This window comes from Malania oleifera, chromosome 10 (assembly GCF_029873635.1).
Source record: "Malania oleifera isolate guangnan ecotype guangnan chromosome 10, ASM2987363v1, whole genome shotgun sequence".
Lineage (NCBI taxonomy): Eukaryota > Viridiplantae > Streptophyta > Magnoliopsida > Santalales > Ximeniaceae > Malania > Malania oleifera.
The window spans coordinates 90,750,335-90,771,539 of NC_080426.1; the positions used below are offsets into that span (position 1 = coordinate 90,750,335).

A 21,205-nucleotide genomic window follows, 5' to 3' on the forward strand; every position below is an offset into this window, starting at 1 on the left:
TTGAAAAGATTCAAGGCAGCAGAAATCCAGCTGACATGTTAACAAAGGTGGTAACTATAGAGAAACTGAAGTTATGCTCAACTTCAGTTAGTCTTCATGATTGAAGACGGACATGAGCACAACATTTGCATATATACTGGTTGAGATGCTGTTTCCGCCTCCAAGTGGGAGATTGTTGATTTTGCAGGGGTGGAGCCGCCGACAGCCGCACCAAACCAGCCACCACCTTTGACACTGAAAATCGGCGGCCACCTACTTTGTAGATATTGCTGAAACAGCGGCCACCTTCTTTGAATTTTGCTCCCCCACCTTCTATATATATATGTGGGTTGTAGTGAGGCATATAGGTAATGTGCTGTGTGTTGTAGTGAGGGATGTGTGTTGTGTGCAGCAGAGAGTTGTGAGAGTGCTGTGTTGTGTCCATACAGCAGAGAGTTGTGGTGAAAGAGAGAGAGACAGTGTGAGAGTTGAGCAGTGGCTCCTCCGTGTATTATTTCTCCCAGATTATAGTGCAGTGGTGTGTGCTCCCGTGAACGTAGGTCAGTTTGGACCGAACCACGTAAATCCGGTGTTCCATTGTGTGTGCTTGTATTTTTCTTCGTGTGTGATTGTTACTCCAGGTCTTATTCCCCAACAGAGCCGTGGGTGAGATAGCGCTGGAGTTGTTGGCGAACACAAAGAGATGAGAGAAACCAAAAGTGCATCGTTGTTGAGTGAACAGGTTGTTGGGGTGTTCGGAGATGGATTTATGGCTGGAGGAGAATGAGAGACGGTGGAGGATCAGAGTGTGAGCGAGGGAGATGCAGAGGGAAAGATATGAGAAAGATGAGAGAAAGATGAGGGAGAGTTGCAGGAGTTGCGACGGGGATGGAAAGGATAGGAAAGGTGGATTTGGGAATCTGGGGAGTGCCAGAGAAAAGAAAAAAAATCAAACCTCCTTTTCTGCCTCGCGTGAAAAATGAAATCAGATGGAGACGTCCCTCCCTCTTCTGGTATTGCAGTGAATAGCCTTTATAGGCTCTGCAGCTGGATGATGGCGCGCAAAGGCATGCAGAAAGGGGAAAATATTCTATCCCCTCAACTAGAAAATATTCCCTCACGCGCATGGTTCGGTTAGACGGATTTAGGAGGGAATAATTCATGCACATGCTTCTTCTTTTTTTGAATTTCCTAACAACACTCAGATTCCCATAATTTGGGGAGAGCTCGGACTCGGCGTAACTAAAATATCGGGAGTCACTTAAAATTTAGCAGGACTCAATCAAATTACTGAGGCTCAATTAAAATCCACCGGGATTCAATTAAAATCCAAGGCTCGGTTGAAACTCACCAGGACACAAATAAAATTCCTTGGGACTTCAAAATTCAACAGGAATTAGTTAGAATTCCAAGGCTTGATTAAAATTCAATGGGACTCAAAAATTCACCGGGATTCAAGAACTCACCGGGATACAATTAGATCCTCCCAATCGTGAATCAAGGCAATTTTTCATACGCCGGGTCTTTCCAGAAAAGCCTGGTCAAAATTGAGGTGTCAACAATTATATTATTTAATTAATAATTAATTAATTGATTAATTTTTAATTTTTAATTTTAATTTTTTAATAATAATTTTTTTATTTTTTATTTTTTTTTTAAAATTTTTGTATTCTTTTGGATCACTACAATGGCGGCAGCCGGAGCTGGAACAGGATGGAGAGAAACATGAATGAAGAAGGAAGAAGGAAGAAGGAAGAGAGGTTCACGAGAGTTGGAACTTGGAAGAGGAAGAAAGAAAGAAGCTAGGCGAGTGGGGCTGCAGAGGGTTTTGAGGAGCAGCAATAGGGCTGCGTGGGCAAAGGGGAGGCTTAGGTTTTTTCCTTTTTGTTTGGTACCCCGGCTCTCTGAAAGAGAGGCTGCACCCTTTTTATTTATTTATAGAGGAATTTGAGGGACCCTTTTTATTTATTTATAGAGGAATTTGGGGGGGGGGTGTTGGTAAGGTTTCGGCCCCTCTCGTTTCTTATCTTCCCTTTTTTTATTTATCATAATAATAATAATAATAATAATAATAATAATAATAATAAAACTTTTATTATATTGGGTCTGGACAAAAATGGGGTGTCTATAGTGACGGTTTTAAAACTGTCGTTAAAACTCTTAAAACCGTCACTAATAGTTTGTTATTAGTGATGGTTCTCCTAAAATGTTACTAATAGTATGTCATTTAAAATTAAAATTAAAAAGGTTGTACAAACTAGGGGTGAGCATGTATAATTCCGGGAAATCCGAATTCACCAAATTAAGCATCCAATTTCGGTCAATTCGGTTAAGTCAATAAATAGGGTCGGTTCGATTCATCGGTTACAATTTACCAATTTCGATCAATTCAGTTCAGTTAATAAATAGGATCGGTTCGATTCATCAGTTACGATTTTACCAAATTTTGGTTCATCGGCTATCGGTTTGGTTAATATCTATTTTAATTCGGTTAATTGAATTAATAATTAATTACAGATTTAAATATAAATTAAAGCTACTTTGGAGTGTTTTGATAACCATTTAGTCACTAATTTATATTTTATTAATTTTATTAATAAAATTAATAGATTAACTGCTTAACTAAGCTGAATGATTAGTGACGGTTGATGAAAGATATAAAGATTATTACTGGCGGTCTTTCTTCCTAGACATTATATATCAGCAACAGTTCCTATCTATCCACTGCCATGAAGATAGTTTCATACTGGCTCAACTAAATTATAATCATGTATCTTCATGAGCAACCCACTCATGCATGCACCGACATAGCTGTTTCATAATCTCGTTCCTCTAGCTTAACTGCGACTGATACCAACCTCAAATATCTCCGCTCAGATGACTCCTCGTAATACGTATATATGCATGGTTCACTATTAATAACAACTCTTCCATTATTTTCCGTTCACTATGTTAAGAACAATAATCTCAGTCCATGGCCAAACATATAGATATTTCCTTATTCAGATTTGAAAGAAGTTGCTTCTATTAGGAAAAGTAAGAAAAGATCTTTAGAACCTAATTCATTCAAGAAGATAAAAATGAGTAATGCTTCCATGAAGCCGGTCTTTGCACAATACTACAAAGTCTGTCTCAAAGAAATTGAAAAAATATTCCGCAGATGATGAAAGTGAAACTTCCTTGGGGAAAAGTTATGTAATTAATATGATGTGTAAGGGCTCTGGTCCCATAAACCTAGGACAAACTCGTAATTGTGATCATCTTAATTCCCACTTATGCATATACATTTGAAGAAAGCACGTTGTTTTTCTTTTATGCATCCCATTCTTTGTTACTGTATGTGATGAACAGTTTCAAAAGATCTCTCAAACTATAGCTCTATTGCATAATTAAATAATCAGTCCAATCATTGCATCACTTCACCACACCTTAATTCCTTGGTCTACACGGTAATTCAAAAAGGTATGAACTTGAAAAAGTTTAAATTTAGAGAATCTTTTCAACAAATATTCACTATCAATGAAAACTCTTCCATTATTTTCCGTCTACTATGTTAAGAACAATAGTCCTAGTCCATGGCTAGACATATAGATTTTTCCTTATATATAATTTTATTTAAATTTGAAAGAGGTTGCTTCTATTAGGAAAAATGAGAAAATATCTTCAGGACTTGATTCATTCAAGAAGTTAAAAATTAGTAATGCTTTTGTGAAGCCTTTGCACAATACTATAAAGTCTGTCTCAAAGAAGCTAAAAAAATCTTCCATAGATGATGAAAGTGGAACTTCCCTGAGGGAAAAGTTATATAATATGATGTGGAACTTCCCTAAGGGAAAAGCTATATAATATGATGTGTAACGGCTCTTGTCACATTAAACCTAGGACATCCTATTCTCGTTGTATTTTATAAATCATTCCGCTTTTGAGTTTGAGAGATTCGACTCATCAGCTAGGTCAGTTTCGAAGTATTTTGCCAAGATTCTCTTAATTTAATTAAACATATTAAATTTCATACCTTTGGAATGACCGTGTATAAATCAAAGATGTTGTGGTCAAGTTCTGGAATGCTGAACAAATTTTTTAAATGTCATAGAGTTTGAGCGATCTTTTGAAGTTGTTCATTGTCATAGTGCTAAAGAGGAATGTGATGCACACGAAAGAAACAACTGTTAGTTCAAATATCTATACATGGGTGGGTTGCTCGTGAAGATGATTACAATTTAGATGGGTCAGTATGAGACTGTCTTCGTAATAGTGGACAGATAGGAACAATTGTTGATATTGGCGAGGAAGCAAAATAAGGAAGACTATTAGTGATGGTTTAATAAATTTGTCGCTAATAATACACTATTAGTGACGATTTTTAAAAATTGTTACTAATATAGTTAAATAATTTTTTATATTTTTTAAAATAAAAAACTATATTAGTGACTGTTTCATAAATTCGTTGCTAATAATAGACTAGTATTGGCGGTTTGCATAAATCGTCACTAATGCATTTGACTTTTTCCTAATCAACAAATGTATTATTAGTGACGGTTTAATAAACTGTTACTAATAAGAGACAAATAGTGACGCTTTGGAAGAATCGTTACTAATAATCCATTATTAACGACGGTTTATAAGAACCGTCACTAATATTGTTGACTTTTTAATAGTCAATATACATTATTAGTAACGGCTCAGGGAACTATGACTAATACAATACTTTTAGTGACAGTTAATAAACCGTCACTAATAATTGCCTTTTAGTGACGCCTTGAAATTGTTACTAATATCGTAAGAAACGTCAATAATATTTTTCTGAGATAGTTTCCTCACGAAAAGTGATTTTTCACAATGGTTTGAGTGGGAAAAATTGTGTTTAGTGATGACCGTATTAGTGATGGTTTTAATTTCATCATTAAAAGTGACTTATTAATGACGATTTTGAAAACTGTCATTAATACTTACACTAATAGTGACGATTTTCAAGAACCGTCACTAATAAGTCACTTTTAGTGACGAAATTAGAATCATCACTAATAGTTTTGTTACTAAAAACCAATTTTCTTGTAGTAAATTATCGTAAAATAACTACCACTAAAAGATATTTCTATTATAGTGTTTCCTTATCTTCTTTTTGGTTTTCTCTTCTTTGTTTTCACCCGTTCTTCGACTTTCTTGTTTGGTAGAGTCATGCTCACAATTTCAATGGCTCAATATAGAACTTGGCATCCATAATGATAAATCACATCGTTATTCTATTAATAAAATATTTTAAATTGCTCCCAACGGTTAATTCAAATGTCAAGCATGGACAGACTACAAGGCTTCCTTGTAGTATGAGATCTTGAGTTTCATTTTGCACGAATGCAAATTCTTGATTTATCAATTATAGGATCAGTCACTTTCTCTTCCAAATTATTGCTACCGGAGAGGTTCAAAGAGTTATCAAAATTGAAATTTCAGGTTATTAAAAATACATGCATGTAATATTTCAAATTAATGAGTGATGTATTTTTGTCACTAATTATTTTCAACAAACACATCGCAAATAAATAAAGATGCCCAGTAGGATCAATTCAAGTGATAAGGGCGATTTGTGACTTCGATTTTCAACCCTCGAGTTTGGTGCTGCAACATGATATTCAAAGTGGCACGACAGTGGTTGGAGTTCGTGTTAGGATTATCTCACATTGGTTGTGGAAGGGGCTGGTGATAAGTTATTAAGTGTGAGAGAAAATCTCACGCCATAAGCTAACTTTTGTGATCGAGAAGGCTCAAGACCACCCAACACTGGTATTAGAGCAATCTTCCCAAATCCTCCTTCTCACGTCTTGACTCTATTCTGACCCATCCGATGTCTAGATGATCTTTATTGACCTCGATCACATACTTGGTCCTCCAAACTATTAGCATGTCAAGAGAATTAATTTCACTTCTCGACTTTTACATGTTACTCATCCAGAGTTACGAACTGTCAACTCTGATACCACTTGTTAGTACCGGAGGAATCCATGCGTGTGCTTGATACACATAAGGGAACACCAACTTGACCCAAAATCTTAAGTCTATTAGGTTTTAGACCCAATCATACATATAAGCACTCATCATCCACTCACTTTTTTTTAATGTGGGACAAACTCACAAGTGGATTCTCCATAATTCCTGAATTATAAAAGTAAATAAATAAATAAGGATGATGAAAAATAGGTTGGCTCGCATTTGAGAAGAGAATCCTTTAAAAGAAAAAAGAAATAAAAAAGAAAGTTGCATAAGAGAATCTTGGCGCGCGAAGAGGTAGAGAGAGCTCTGTCCGCCTGTCTCGTGGGTGTGCAGTCTTCTTGGGTCATGGGCAGGGAGAGGAGTTGGTCAAATCAAAATAAATATAATATAATCTCAAAAACACATCAGTCTACGGATCTTAGATTTTGGAAAATCTGCATTAGCAGTTCTACTTACTTAATTAAACAGTTGAAACTTTCGCCTAAATATTTATGTATAAACCTTATCCAACTTGGGGAGCGTATCTAACCAAAATATTCAAACGCACGGAGCCTTTACTTTCTTCTAAAATCCCACGTGCGTTCTACAGTTTTAATCGGTTCATGGAAGTTAGTAAAATATCTATAATTAAAACAAATATAATACGTATTCTCGTGTATATATACACTCTAATTTAATTTAAATATAAATATATTTATAATATTGTGAGACTCTATATATATCTTGGGTACGACTTATATGAGTTATGTTTAACTGATTTCGTGTTGGTATTGATTTATGTTTATATGAGATTTTTTTTTTCTTTTATTTGTTTTGTTACGTAGAGTATTTTATTAGTTTGTAGGTCCTTATTTTATTTTGTTTGGACTTGTAGCCTGTTTTGTTCGATGTTGGTGTTGTTTTTGGGAGACCTTTACAGTTTTTTTTTTTTTTTTTTTTTCTATTGTAATCTTCCATTACTTATCTTGTAACCACGGTTTTCCTCTGTTAAAATTGAGGAGTTTATCAATAAATAAATAGACGTGCCGTTCTTCTTGAAATATATATATATATATATATATATATATTTATCCAATCCAATCCATAGTTCAAGTGTCTAATTTTATATATATAGACACTAACACATATGTATATGGTGGGAAGATAGAAGAACGCCTCTTGAATGTAATTTTAAAATGTTAAATTTGACTAGTTAACTAGTCAAATATAAGAATTGAAATAAATTGCTGACATTAATTAATTATATTTATGAATCTTCCGGTAATTAATTTGACTAGTTAATTGTAGAATGGTAGCCGTACCATCAAGTGCACGTGCGGCCTGCATAGCTAATTCCTCCTCCTCCTCTTCTTCTTCTTCTTCTTCTTCTTCTTCTTCGTATATAAAGAGGAAGGCCTCTGCGGAAAGCGCAGCATATCCATATTCAATCCGCTCACAACGTACGTACTCAGAAACTTTATGTGTGTGCATATTTATGTTCTAATTACTTCTTATTCATTACATTCACATCCATATATATATATACACGCATGCGTGCATGCATGCCGTCAGATCATCGATTCACCACCACTACATGCTCCTAAACTACTCCTTCCATCTATCCATCCATCCATCTGGATGCCCAATATCACAAAATCAAGCTTACTATTTCTTTCTTTCTTTTCTTTTCTCTTTTTTGAATTCAATTTCTTTGTGTGATTGTGTGTGTGTGTGTGTGTATGTATGAACAATAGATTTATTAAGTAAGGTTCTATGCATATATTTAATTACTTAACTGATATATAAACTGACGAGTTAATTAATTTGGTTTTGAATTCAGGAATATTGCATTAATTCTGGGGGTTTCTTTTAAAGAAGAAGTCCAAGAAGAGGTGTTTGAGGATACTTACAGATATATATACATATTGATAAATATAAATTAGAAGAAGAAGAAGATTGAAAATGTGGAAGCTGAGGATAGGGGAAGGAGACGGAGCGTGGCTGAGGAGCGGCAACAATCACATAGGAAGACACTACTGGGAGTACGATGCAAATGCAGGAACTCCTAAGGAACGAGCCTACGTCGAAAAGCTCAGAAAAAACTTTCATCACAACCGCTTTCGATCCAAACAAAGCTCTGATCTTTTGATGCGAATGCAGGTTTAAAATTTTTTAAGATTACAACATCTATTTTTAAAATATCTGGTTAGAAAATATATAAATATATATATAAATATATATATATATATATATATATATGTTTTTATTACAAGATCTACTTGAATGCTGATAAAAAAAAAATTTATGAAATACAAGATGGCATGTTTGTATATAGTTCATTCAAAAACTCAGAATAGAAAATTAATTAAAACAGTTTAGAACTAAACACACTCTTAATTTTTTCTTTAAATTAAATTGATTAATCAATCTTCTAAACTGTTCAAAGTTCAACCCAAATATTAATTACTATTGCACAAAATGCCTTGATTTTTGAATGCAACTGAATGCAAGAAAAGCAGATCGAGTACAAATTATAATTAATTAATTAATTAATTAATTAAAGAGATACCAAAAGCGGTTATGTTGGAATAAACTTTTATAATTTTCAAAAGTTAATTATTAATATGATTAGTTTTATTCAGTCAATTTTCAAAAGACAAGCTAGCCCATTAAGCAGATGACATTCATTGAATCATCTAATTGTGAGTTCTAATTAAGGGGTACTGTATATATATATATATATATGCATCTGCACAATTCATTTTAATAAATTAACTATGAATCAATATCTTAAACCAATTATAATATATGTGCATTAGTATCAATTGTCCTACATCCATCTCGTCTTCTCTTAATCAGCAAGTAACAGGTTTTATTGATGGAGACATCAATGGATTCAGGAATGATTTTGCATACCAATTAATTAAGCAGGATATAGTCGTGATTTGGAACTTAATTAACTAATTAATTGAGTAATTAATTGCTATATGCAGCTGAGGAAGGAGAATGGTGGAGGGTGGGAGGAGACAATAAATACAGGGTCGCCGGGGTTGAAAGTGAAAGATGGAGAAGAAGTAACGGAGGAAGCAGTGAGAAGGACGGTGAGAAGAGCCATCGCTTTCTACTCATCCATTCAGGCCCACGACGGCCACTGGCCTGCCGAGTCTGCCACTGCCCCTCTCTTCTTCCTCCCTCCTTTGGTATCTCTCTCTCTCTCTCTCTCTCTCTCTCTCTCACACACACACACACACACACCTTCACTCATGCACGTCCCCAAACGCATGCATGCATGCATGTCCCCCCTTAATTAATAATCATTCACAGTATTGCTTGCATATATGCATGAAGGTCGTAAATATTTATTCTGAATGTTATGCTTTTTTCACATAATCAATAATTAAAATAATTTCGTTTAAAACAATTTTACAGTATAGCTTAATTCACATTAATGTGATGTACATGACTAAGAGCCAAATATTGTTTAATCATACAAAACATTGAATTATGATCGATACAATGCATATATGTTACTAATATATAACGTAAAGTATAGATGTAAGGAAGAATTAATTTGAATCAATATATTATATTTTTATAATCTGCAGGTCATAGCTTTGTATATAACAGGAGGAATGAATGCAATTCTCACACCGGAGCACCAAAAGGAAATCATTCGCTATATTTACAACCACCAGGTCTAATGTCTCTTCCTCCTTCAATCTTTTATCTTCATGAAATCAAGTTTGTATATAATAAATGATTTAATTTGTGGAAAAATCTATTAACAATTGAGAAGTATAAAATCAAGTTTTTAGTTGGGTAAAAGACACTCACCTCCTCTCAGGTTTGATAAAAAGACAAAAATCTCTTTGAGGTTATAAAAATGACATGAACCTTCCCTTGGATTTCAAAACTGTCAGGGACCCTCTTTCAGATTTGCCTGAGAGCACAAACCTTTCTTCAAAAAATTAATTTTTTTTGTATAATTCAAAGGGAAGATTGTGTCTCTTTTCACAAATCTTAGGAAAGGTTATTGAAAATTTTGAAATCTAGGGAGAGGTCTTTGATAGTTTTGAGTCATCGTTTTTTTATCAATGCTTGGGAAAGGTTAGTGTCTTTTGTCCTTTTTTAATTTTATGAAAATTTGAGAACAAAATAGAACCAATGCCATAAAATAAATTAACAAAATAGAAGGAGGATGGAATTAACTAAAGCAAATAATTGGCCAAATTAATATAATAAGATTAACGAACAAAGTTTTGATTAGTTTAATACGGTGTGGTTGATTAATCATGAATGAATGACGTACAGAATGAGGATGGAGGATGGGGATTCCACATAGAAGGTCACAGCACCATGTTAGGAACTGCACTGTGTTACGTCGCAGTTAGGTTGCTGCAGGAGAAACGACGTCGTCCTATTAGTGACGATGACGATGATGGCTGCCAGGTGGACATGGCTAAGGCTCGAACGTGGATCCTTGATCGCGGTGGCGTTGTGTGGATTCCATCTTGGGGAAAGTTCTGGCTCACGGTGCGACCCCTTCTCTCTCTCTCTCTATTTTATTTTCAGCCAATAATGTTTTGTTATAATATATATATATATATATATATATATATATATTGGATATTGAATGTATTAAAATCTGATATGAGATTAGGGTACACAATTAAAAATACTCAAATCTTTCATCTGAATTCTTGTTTTTTTTTTTTTTTTTTTTTCAACTTTTTCTAAAGCTCTTTCAACATGAAATTATCATTTAAATGTTTTTAGGGATTTATAATTTTATAACTTTCCGCAATTTTAACTATTATAAATACTTATGTACAGCTTGTACACAGTCCATCTGTACCCATTTGAGAGATTTTTGAGATGTCTCGAGGGCTAGTGACTAGCCCTCGTTACCACTTATAAATTTAGAGACTTTCTACATCAAAGTATGATATTAATGAGCCATCTCATAACTTAATTAGTTAACATTTGGATTAGGGTTAGTTGGACATTTTTAGGGGTGACAAAATAGGTCGAAACCGACGAGTGACTCATCATCTGTCTATTTAAATCAGGTTTGGATTTAGTAGAAGGTAATCCGTTTATAAATGATTTTGTATTTAATAGAAGATGATCCGACGAGTGACTCGTCACCCATTTATGACCTGTTTATTAAAAGGACGTCTTTAGATTTATATGTTAGTCATTCATTAGTAAACAGGTCAATCCGAACTCGAACCCGTTTAACCATACTCATTTATGATCCATTCAAACTCGACTTGCTAGCCCGTTTTGTGACCTCTTAAACATTTTTAGATTGAGATCTTATAGATTTAGGCTTCAATTTGGAGCCCCTAGTCAACTCCCGAAATGTGCCGCACAATTTAGGTCTCAATGAAATTTCAATATTATAATAATTATATTTCATAGGCTTTCAGGAGTGTAAATTTAAAACTTTTTGTGTTTGACATTAGGTGTTTTCTTTGCTAGACATCGAAAATTAAATTAAATTAAAGTGGACGAAGCATTGATGGGCATCAAACTTATTCGAGTTTGAGAAAAAAAAAAAAAACTTCATATTAATTTAAGAAGAAAAAAAAAAAAAAACAGGGACGAGTGTGTATTAATTTCTTATTTACAAGAGCGACCATTCAAACATGTTTCCCAATTTTCAATTGTTAAGACATAAAATCGTAGAAGTCTCATGAGTACTTCCTCTTTTTTGATTTTTGATTTTATGTCAAAGCCACTCAATGGGCTCGTATGCTCATACGCCCGATCTCTCTTTTTCTGTTCCCCCCCGGGGGCACTTTTTATTCTCAAAGCTAGTTTGTTAGCCATTTTCTGGGTCTTTTTCTGACTGCAAAATCGCTCATGGGATTGTCGAGAAACTGGGATTTCTATGGAGTTCGCTTTTACAGAACACGGTTCTTGGCTCGCGAGGTTCGTGGACGGGGCATGAGCGATGCTTAGGAGTTGTTTGAGAAAATGCCTGAACGAGATGTTGACATGCAATATGATGATGACCCAATTGATCAAGCGGAGTACATTTAATGACATAAAAAATCCAACAGAAGTGTAATTGTCAGCCATGGAAGCTTTATAACTGTGAAAAGATATTTGAATGATCTAAATTGCCATCGGGCCTTATGGGTTCATCTTCATTTAAAACTGTAGGTCTTTTAAAAAACCATACTTGAATGTGCGGTGTGATATTCCATAATCCACAGTAATCCACTCTGGTTTGATAGTTCTTAAAATTGTCTCTCATCTACCTTCTTGATCTACTGCAGGTACTTGGAGTGTACGAGTGGGAAGGCTGTAACCCAATGCCCCCGGAGTTCTGGCTTCTTCCTGAGTTATCTCCCTTTCATCCAGGTACTTCGCCAAATAAATAAATAAGAGCGATGCGCACGCGCGCCCGCGCCCACTCCCCCCCTCTCTCTCTCTTTCTCTCTCTCTCTCTCTCTCTCTCTCTCTCTCTCTCTCTCTCTCTATCAGTTTTCGGAGTGCGCTTAACTTGTTTCAAGGTATATAAATTGATTTCTGTCATTATTAGCTGAATGCATGCATCTAAATTGTACACAATGCAGGAAAAATGTTGTGTTATTGTCGGCTGGTTTACGTGCCCATGTCATATTTATATGGCAAGAGGTTTGTTGGCCCCACTACCGCATTGGTTCAATCACTAAGACAGGAACTCTACACTCAGCCTTATCACAAGATTAACTGGAACAAAGCCAGGAACATGTGTGCTAAGGTTTGGATACCTCCCCCAAACTTTTTTTCCTCTGGATTCTTAATGCACAGTTTTGTTATTTTATAATGGATTACCCTAATCAAAGTGCTGCTTTAAATTTTCCCTTTTTTTTTTTTCAAAGAAAGCTCCATGAACTGAGTTCGAGAAAAGATGATAAAATTTCATAAGTGAACAAGCAATAACACTCATTTCTAAACAATTTAATGGACCTGTGAACTTATGAACCTAGCCAAATGTACTGTTTCAGGAGGATCTGTACCACCCGATACATCTAGTACAAGATATGCTCTGGGGATTCCTTCAAAATGTTGCTGAGCCTATTCTGAAGCATTGGCCCTTCTCCCTGCTGAGAGAGAGAGCTCTAAAATTTGCAATGGAACTTATTCATTATGAAGACGAGAACAGTAAATATCTTAGCATTGGTTGTGTGGAAAAGGTATCTTATTTAGAGACAAAGTTAATCGCTGCCTCAAATTAAAATAAGAAGACGAGATACATCAATTATATTTTGTCACGCATAAAATGTTATGAATTTATTGCGGCTCCTTCTATTATTGTAGGTCTTGTGTCTCATTGCATGCTGGGTGGAAGATCCAAACTCAGAAGCATTCAAGTTACATTTAGCCAGAATCCCAGATTACTTTTGGCTGGCAGAAGATGGCATGAAACTTCAGGTGTGAATGTGATTACAGAAATAAAAAGGGAATTAAGCTTATCACTGAAACTAATATTATTTTCATTCTTCCATATTCCATTAGCTGGGGATGTTTACATAGGTCAGTTTTCTTAGAATTCAACAAAATTCTATAGAATGCTAAGTTGGTTATGCAGGGTTTAGGCAGTCAAATGTGGGATGCAGCTCTGGCTGTTCAAGCAATCATCTCAAGTAATCTTAGTCAAGAGTATGGGCAAACACTTTGGAAAGCACATGATTTTGTAAAAGCCTCACAAGTATAGTTTTTTTGCCCAACTGTCTTTTAATGATAGCCTTCTAGTGATCTAGCATGACAATTTGTTTATAATGAAATTATTCTTAAGGTTCTAGAAAACCCTTCTGGAAACTTTAGAAAAATGTTCCGACATATTTCTAAAGGTGCATGGACATTTTCAACGCAAGATCATGGTTGGCAAGTCTCAGATTGCACAGCAGAAGGACTGAAGGTAATTCCACACAGCATGTATATTAAACACATGTATACTAAGTTGCACATTTCCAAGCTTCATACAAGATATCTAATTTCTAGCAATTGTCTCTCTTTTACAGGCTGCCCTCTTGCTCTCACAAATGTCACCAGATCTTGTTGGGGAGAAAATTGAAACGGAACGTTTATATGATGCTGTGAATATCATTCTGTCCCTACAAGTAAGGATTAAACCATTAATTCTTCCATCACAAAACATTTATTGTTAGTTGTGAATTGTAACCATTTACTTATATTCACTTTTCCGATCTTTCATGTGGTTCTTTTCAACTGTTCAATATATTAAATTTCTGTCTAATTTCCAATACAGAGTAGCAATGGCGGCTTCCCAGCTTGGGAGCCACAAAGAGCATTTAGTTGGCTGGAGGTAATGTTTTTGAATTTTTTACCACATCCTGATTCAAGCATTATTCAATGTATAATTGTCTGTGTATGTGCGCTTTATGTCTCTATGTATGTGTAGGGCTAGATATATGAGAGGGTAAGAAACAATTATGTTAAACTGGTCACTTTTTAATAAGTATTTTTGTATTTCTCTTGCAGTATTTCAATCCTACAGAGTTCTTTGAAGATATTATAATTGAACGGGAGTAAGCTTTCTTGACCACAACTCTTTTGCTGATACAGTTATATTTAATGCTGCTTACCTCTTACAGTTAACAACTGTGTCGCTAGGTATGTAGAGTGTACTTCATCAGCAATTCAAAGTTTGGCACTCTTTGTAAAATTGCATCCTGGACACCGAAGAAAAGAAATAGGTAATTGCATTTCAAGAGGGATTCGGTATCTTGAAGAAACACAAAAATCTGACGGTTCATGGTAGGTTATTGTGTGCTAAAAGCTCAGACTGTCATTTTGTTGATGTTTTATGTGCCCAATGTTCTGCTTCTGCACAAACTGGCGTTATTCAAATCGCCTACTGTCTTCCATGGTTATTTTACTCTCTTTCCAATCTTGAATGTGCCACTTGTCAGCAAGTCAGCCAAATAATGTTCTAGATGATATTTATGCATATCAATATTGAGAATATGAAGATTCAAATATATTGTTGGTGTTAATATTAATGTCCATGCTGAAAGAACAATTAATATTCACAAAAGAATAACATTTAACCAGGTATGGTTGCTGGGGAATTTGCTTCACCTATGCCACTTGGTTTGCAGTCGAGGGGCTAGTAGCCTGTGGGAAGAACTACCATAACAGCCCCACACTGCGTAAAGCTTGTGAGTTTCTGCTATCAAAACAGCTACCGGATGGTGGGTGGGGAGAGAGTTATCTTTCAAGTTCAAATAAGGTGTGAGCATCGTAACTTTGACATATTTGTGTTTGAAAGATTCTGAAGGATTGGTTGAAAATAAAATGCATGTATACTAATCAAGAAGGCAAAAAACCTCAATCCTTATTCTAATACATATAAAAAGGAGCGAATTTGTAAAATAGAAGCCTTATCTGAAAATTTTCTTTCAATAATACTTATCATCATTTATGAAAATCAGATGTATACAAATCTTGAAGGCAACCAATCGAATTTGGTACAGACCTCATGGGCTTTACTAGCCCTCATTGATGCTGGGCAGGTTAGTTTATCAGATTACTTTTCTACGCTAGTTATTCCAATTTCCATTCCTGCATGCTAACAAATTCAAACATGAAAATTAATGATTTCCCATGGATACTTCTAATTTGGGAACTGCGTTGGTGGTGTGCAATACGATATAAGTGTGAGAAAGCTAGTGTACTTGGCAAAAATCTTGTGAATTTTTTATAATTGGGAGGAATCATGCATGGTTGCGAGTAGCAGGAAACATATTTGATAAGTTATCATGCTTAAATATTTGGTATTATATTTATTTCACCATGGTCATGAAATTAAAAGATAACTAAAATATAGTTAATCTAAGTTATATAAAGTATAAACCACATTAGGTAGACCATAGGGCTAAAAAAATGGAAGTATTAGAGGGGGGGGGGGGGGGGGGGGGGCGCATCACAGTGTAAGCAGCATTACCCCTGCTTTCATGCAGAGAGGCTGTTTTCTTGGCCTCAAACGGCAGGCCTTCAAACGCCAGAAGGCCTGCCGTCACATTAGTAGACCATAGGATTAATATTGATTATAAAATTAAATGATAACTGAAAACTAATTAGTCTAAGTGATATAAATCAACTTAAGTAGATCATAGGAATAATATTGAATCTATCCTCTGCAAAGATTTTAAGAGTTGAATCTACACACTACAAAGCTACTACTATGTGGAGTGGAGAGATGATGTTACAACACAACGTGCATGTTTCCTTTGATTTATCTTCATATTCTACTGTTGACATTGCAATTTTGTTACATCTTGTCTCCCTTACCTCTTCCTATCCCCCAGACACCTCTCTCTCTCTCCCACCCTGTTTTCTTCTCATAAAATCACCCCATGTGCTGGCTCATTGCATCTTAGAAAGAGGGTCCTTAAATAGAGCCGGCACTGCAAATTCAATGGATAGGAGTAAAGGACTAGTAATTCAAAATTTCAAATGATACAAACACTAAAAACAATCATATGAAGGATCAAGCTAGGGAATTGATTCTTTACTCATTATTTGATCAGTTGTGCACTGGCTTTCTTAAAATTCAAATAGTAAGATGTTAAAGTACTAATTGAAATCAAGATACATGTTCCTTTATCGTTAAAATAGCTAGATAAATAAATAAAAGTTCTCAAAATTAACTAGCGTATCCTGCGGTTTCTGAGATACAAGGAAAAAAAATTGAGTTCCTATGTGTTTATTTTTTCCAAATTATTATTTTTGAAACACAAATACTTTGATTTCTAATGTCTTGATTCTGAATGTTTAATTGCAACTAGGCTGAAATAGATCCAGGACCCTTACATCAAGGACTGCGCTTGTTGATAAATTCACAGATGGAAGATGGCGACTTCCCCCAACAGGTAATCTATGAGGATGTGTAGCCTGTTTTAAGGGAATATTAGTCTGTAAAATCATAAGAAAGCTATGTAACAGTTGAACATTTAATCCGGTTTGTCAATATTTCTTATATCCCTAAATTGATAATTATTGCAACAAAAAATCAAGAATCGTGAAGAATATTTGGAATAATTATATTTTCTTAAAGAGGCCAGGAAAGCCATACTCTAGACTATTAGATATGCATACCCTTAAAAGTCCATATTAATTCATTTATTTATTTATTTTAATATGAGTTTTGGAATTCAAATATAGATATTTTTTATGGTTGCATTACATGAGCAATGCTTATAAGCCTTAGTTGTAGGGGGAAAAATCCACCTTCTAGTTTAGTATGATGAAGTCCAAGATAAAAGTTCTCAACTTTCTCATTAACCTTATCATGTTCCTAGTCCAAAGCAAAGAAATGAATATTTCAATTGGAGGTTAACACTTGCTAAGCTCCTACAATGTAGAGTAGTTTTTTTCTAATCAAGAACAGTAGTACATATCAGTAAATGTATATGTACAATAAGTTCAAGATCAATTATCTATTATATACACTATCAAGGAAACATTGTTTTAAAAACGTATCTGTGCCTTCAAATCCGTTGTTGCAATTTTTACATATGTATGGTCTGCTATTGTTTGCTGCATTCCATAGTAGTTGCGATTATGGCCCCGTTAGCTAAGAATTGCGTAAAACAGTTTTTCAACATCATTTTCATACTTTTAAAGCATTTCAAGCTTTTAATACTTGAAACAACAGTTATAAACTATATCCATCATATTTACCATCAAATAGTCAAGAATTAAACATAAAATTAAGTTTAAATTAATTTAAAGAAATCAAATTGACTGTTATGAGGGTGAGTAAAAATCTATTGTCGAAATTTTTTATCCTATGGAAATCCTTCCATTGCTAAATGATTCAAATAAAAAATTAAATTTAAAGGCAAGTAGCTTAGTCTTTGCTTTGTACTGTTTATCCTTGGACTAAATATTTACTTATGATATTTACTTATTTATCAGATTGTGTTGTAAATTATGAAATATAGATGTGTACCATCCATAATTTATGATCCACTATTTTAAGATTTCATTGTTCAGAATTTAGATCAGATTTATTGTCAATAAAATGATGAAACATGTTTGGGATATATAATCTGATGTAGAATATGGTAAAAATCATTTGAAGACTTTAATATGTAAACTTTTGGAGTCAAAGCATTAGATTTTATAAGTTCATAACAAAGTTGTCTAATGTAATGAACAGATACCACATTTAGTATCCATTACCACTTCATAATTGAATTATTATTCCTTGAGTAGAAGAGGATTTTATGTTCAGTTTATAATTGTGTATAACACTCACATTGGTAACCTTGATATCCAAATGAGGGCTAAATACGCGCATATTAAATTGCATGGATGCAATTTGAGAAGGGATCCCAGCAGTTCTATTGAACTAAATGTTATTCCATAATTTTGCACTGCATTAACATATTTAAACCCAGCTAGAAGTGATAAAAATGTATAGGATGACTTGTTAGAAAAGAGGTGCTAAGAACGTTTTTCACTCGTAAATATTCCTACTTGTAGCATTGCTTTGTAATTATATAGGTGGATTTAGACATGTGTAATTAAGAGAAATTATTTTTCATAGGTGGAAACTAAAAGGATTAAAATTCCTAATCCAACTATAGCAGTTGGAGCCACTATAGGACCCATACACACAAAGCAAAATACAAGTTTTCGACACTTGTTTCTCTCTTACCCTAAAAAGAAAGAGAGGACTGAGTGAATTATGAAAGACAGCACCTTTAGTTTGTACCATCATGGTAACTTTGTTCATTGTCTGAATCTCATAGGAGATGTGATCGGGCTGCTAAATATAGTAATTTGTAAACTTTCTCTAAGAAATCACTAAACATACAAGATTTGATCTTGGTTTGGATCAAATTTGATTTAATTCCTACAATTACAAAGTTAAAAATAAAAATAAAAAATTGCACATTGCTTTTCACAGATATCATCCATTTTTGGTTCTTGCTTCTTTTTTGAGCATCGTTTGATTAGGGGTTGTTGATGCAGGAAATGACAGGAGTATTCATGAGGAATTGTGCTCTGAACTATTCTTCGTATCGAAACATATTCCCAATATGGGCTCTTGGAGAATATCACAGGCACATTCTATGGTGTAATGAGTCAAAATCAGGTAGTGCGCTGAAAGAACGGCTTCACCATCAGCCCTCGCCTACTTGAATGTTCCTTGAAAAATTTGTAAATATTATTAAACCATATTCAAATTGAAAAATGTGTCGTAAAGCCATTAGTAGGAAGTCTCACTATAGGGGTGTGAAACATTTTTTCAAGATGAATTCAGAATAATGTAATTTTTTTCATCTTACGTGTGTTATGCAGTGTAAGAATTGTATAAATGGATCATTGTTTGATAAGAAATTGTTAAAATAAAAGCTTTATAGTTGTAGATAGCTGTTTTATGATTTTGCTGCTAATTGCAAATTATTCTCAATGATAGGATCTCAAACTAATCCGAGGTTCATGGATGGCTTGGAGAGAATTGAGTAGTAGGTGGACTTGAATGAGATTGTTTAGGGATGCTTAGCTATTTTAGTAATTCTTTAGCTAATTTCAAATATCTGCGACGTGTTGTTTGTGACACACTGAAGTTTTCCTTATTCGCCTTGGCTATACAATGCTATATATGTAAGCTCTCTTCTATCATTGACTAGCCTCATTTTGGCCCATTTCACAAGTTTTGATCATCACTTCACTTTAGATGTTCTCTCTGTAAATCATCCTATCTCTCACAGAATCCACAGATCCTCGGATCATAGCTTTTCATTAACTGCATCCTTTCTACATCATCACACTAACTGCATTCAACATTAATGCATGTATGTCCTCCTAAATCAATCTGAGCATAATGTTTATCGTATCCTACAGGTCAACATCCTTTATGTATAAAATATATGTCAATCACATCAAGTCTATGTTCTCCATGGATGATCAATAGAATGAGAATTATATCCTTACTTTCCAGCAATGTGATCAGACAGATCCTTCATAAGTATGGGCTGGAAGATCTTGATCATTATCTTTTGAAAAATGGACAGAGCCACTTAGCCCACTTAAGGATACATCTACATCCTAATGCTTGCGAAGGTACATAAATATACACGAGAGCCTTGTGCCCTATATACAACATCCACTTCCTTCTTTTCATGGTTGTCACTATTGGCTTACAATACCAAACCAAGTGATTAGGCTTGAGGTCTTCCAAAGGAACATTGAACAATTGGAAGCCTTCGAGAATAGGTTGAAACACATTGAGGGCATAATGCCATTCTTGACATCCCAAGGGAGAGAGCCAATAGAGCTTGAGGCCTCCCTACAAGAATTAATTGATGATTTTCATGTGCTTGCAAATAATGTCAAAGAATTTATTAGCACTATGAAAGAAGATGTGAAGGAGGTGTGTAAGCTTTGGAATCTAAGAGATCAATTTCAGAATGGCTTGCGAGAGGTGAGTACTAAGCTAAATGCAGTGTCCCAGATGTCTCGAAGGCCAATAATCAATTCTTGTGGGGGGACTCGCATTAAGGTGCCAAAACCTAAATGTTTTGGGGGCGCTCAAGATGTAAAGGAGTTAGACAACTTTGTCTTCGATCTGAAACACTAACTTAGGTGCTCAGGGATTGATCTAGAGGAGGACTAAGTTAACATTGGAATGGTATATCTTACTGAGGATACTAAGTTATGGTGGACAACCAAATGTGAAGACATGCAAAACAACTAGTATACCATCAATACTTGGGAAGAGTTTAAACATGCCTTAAAAGAATAATTTTATCCAAGAAATATAGAGTACATGGCATGTTGCAAGGTATATGAATTACAACAGACATGCTCGATAGGGAGTTATGTACGAGAGTTCCAAACCCTAATGCTCGACATTAAGGATATCGCAGATTCTAACAGACTCTTCCACTTCATTCGAGGACTCAAAACATGGCCAAAGAATGAGCTGTGAAGGCAAAGGATTCATGACCTTCCCTCGACTCTCGCAACAGCTGAACGGTTGGAGGATTTCTCAAGCCGAACCCTAGCAGTAGGTGGTGACTACTCAAATGGTTCTGAGAAAAGGAAATACCCAACATCTGACAATCACGAATAGAGATATTCTCAGGTGTATAGATCTTCGGGCAAGGATAGTGACAAGGGATCTAATAGCTTCTTGAGTGAGAAGGGACCCTAAATAATGAGAGAGTGGAATGACAAAGATGCAATGAATGGGGTGCAGTGACCGCCACTTGCTTGTTTTCCA

The 21,205-nt window shown here is 34.9% G+C and overlaps 1 protein-coding gene across 1 annotated transcript; it reads left to right on the forward strand.

The window, feature by feature from the left end:
* The first annotated feature begins 7,908 nt into the window (after positions 1–7,908).
* LOC131166294 (lupeol synthase-like) lies at positions 7,909–19,349 on the forward strand. The gene is made up of 18 exons (XM_058124705.1): positions 7,909–8,106; positions 8,940–9,146; positions 9,552–9,641; positions 10,258–10,479; positions 12,234–12,318; positions 12,534–12,700; positions 12,948–13,136; positions 13,261–13,374; positions 13,532–13,651; positions 13,739–13,861; positions 13,965–14,063; positions 14,213–14,269; positions 14,446–14,492; positions 14,578–14,721; positions 15,019–15,196; positions 15,399–15,479; positions 16,755–16,838; positions 18,949–19,349. Exons 1-18 carry the CDS (start codon positions 7,909–7,911, stop codon positions 19,117–19,119), a joined length of 2,376 nt encoding a protein of 791 aa, XP_057980688.1. The 3' UTR covers positions 19,120–19,349.
* The last annotated feature ends 1,856 nt before the right edge of the window (positions 19,350–21,205 follow it).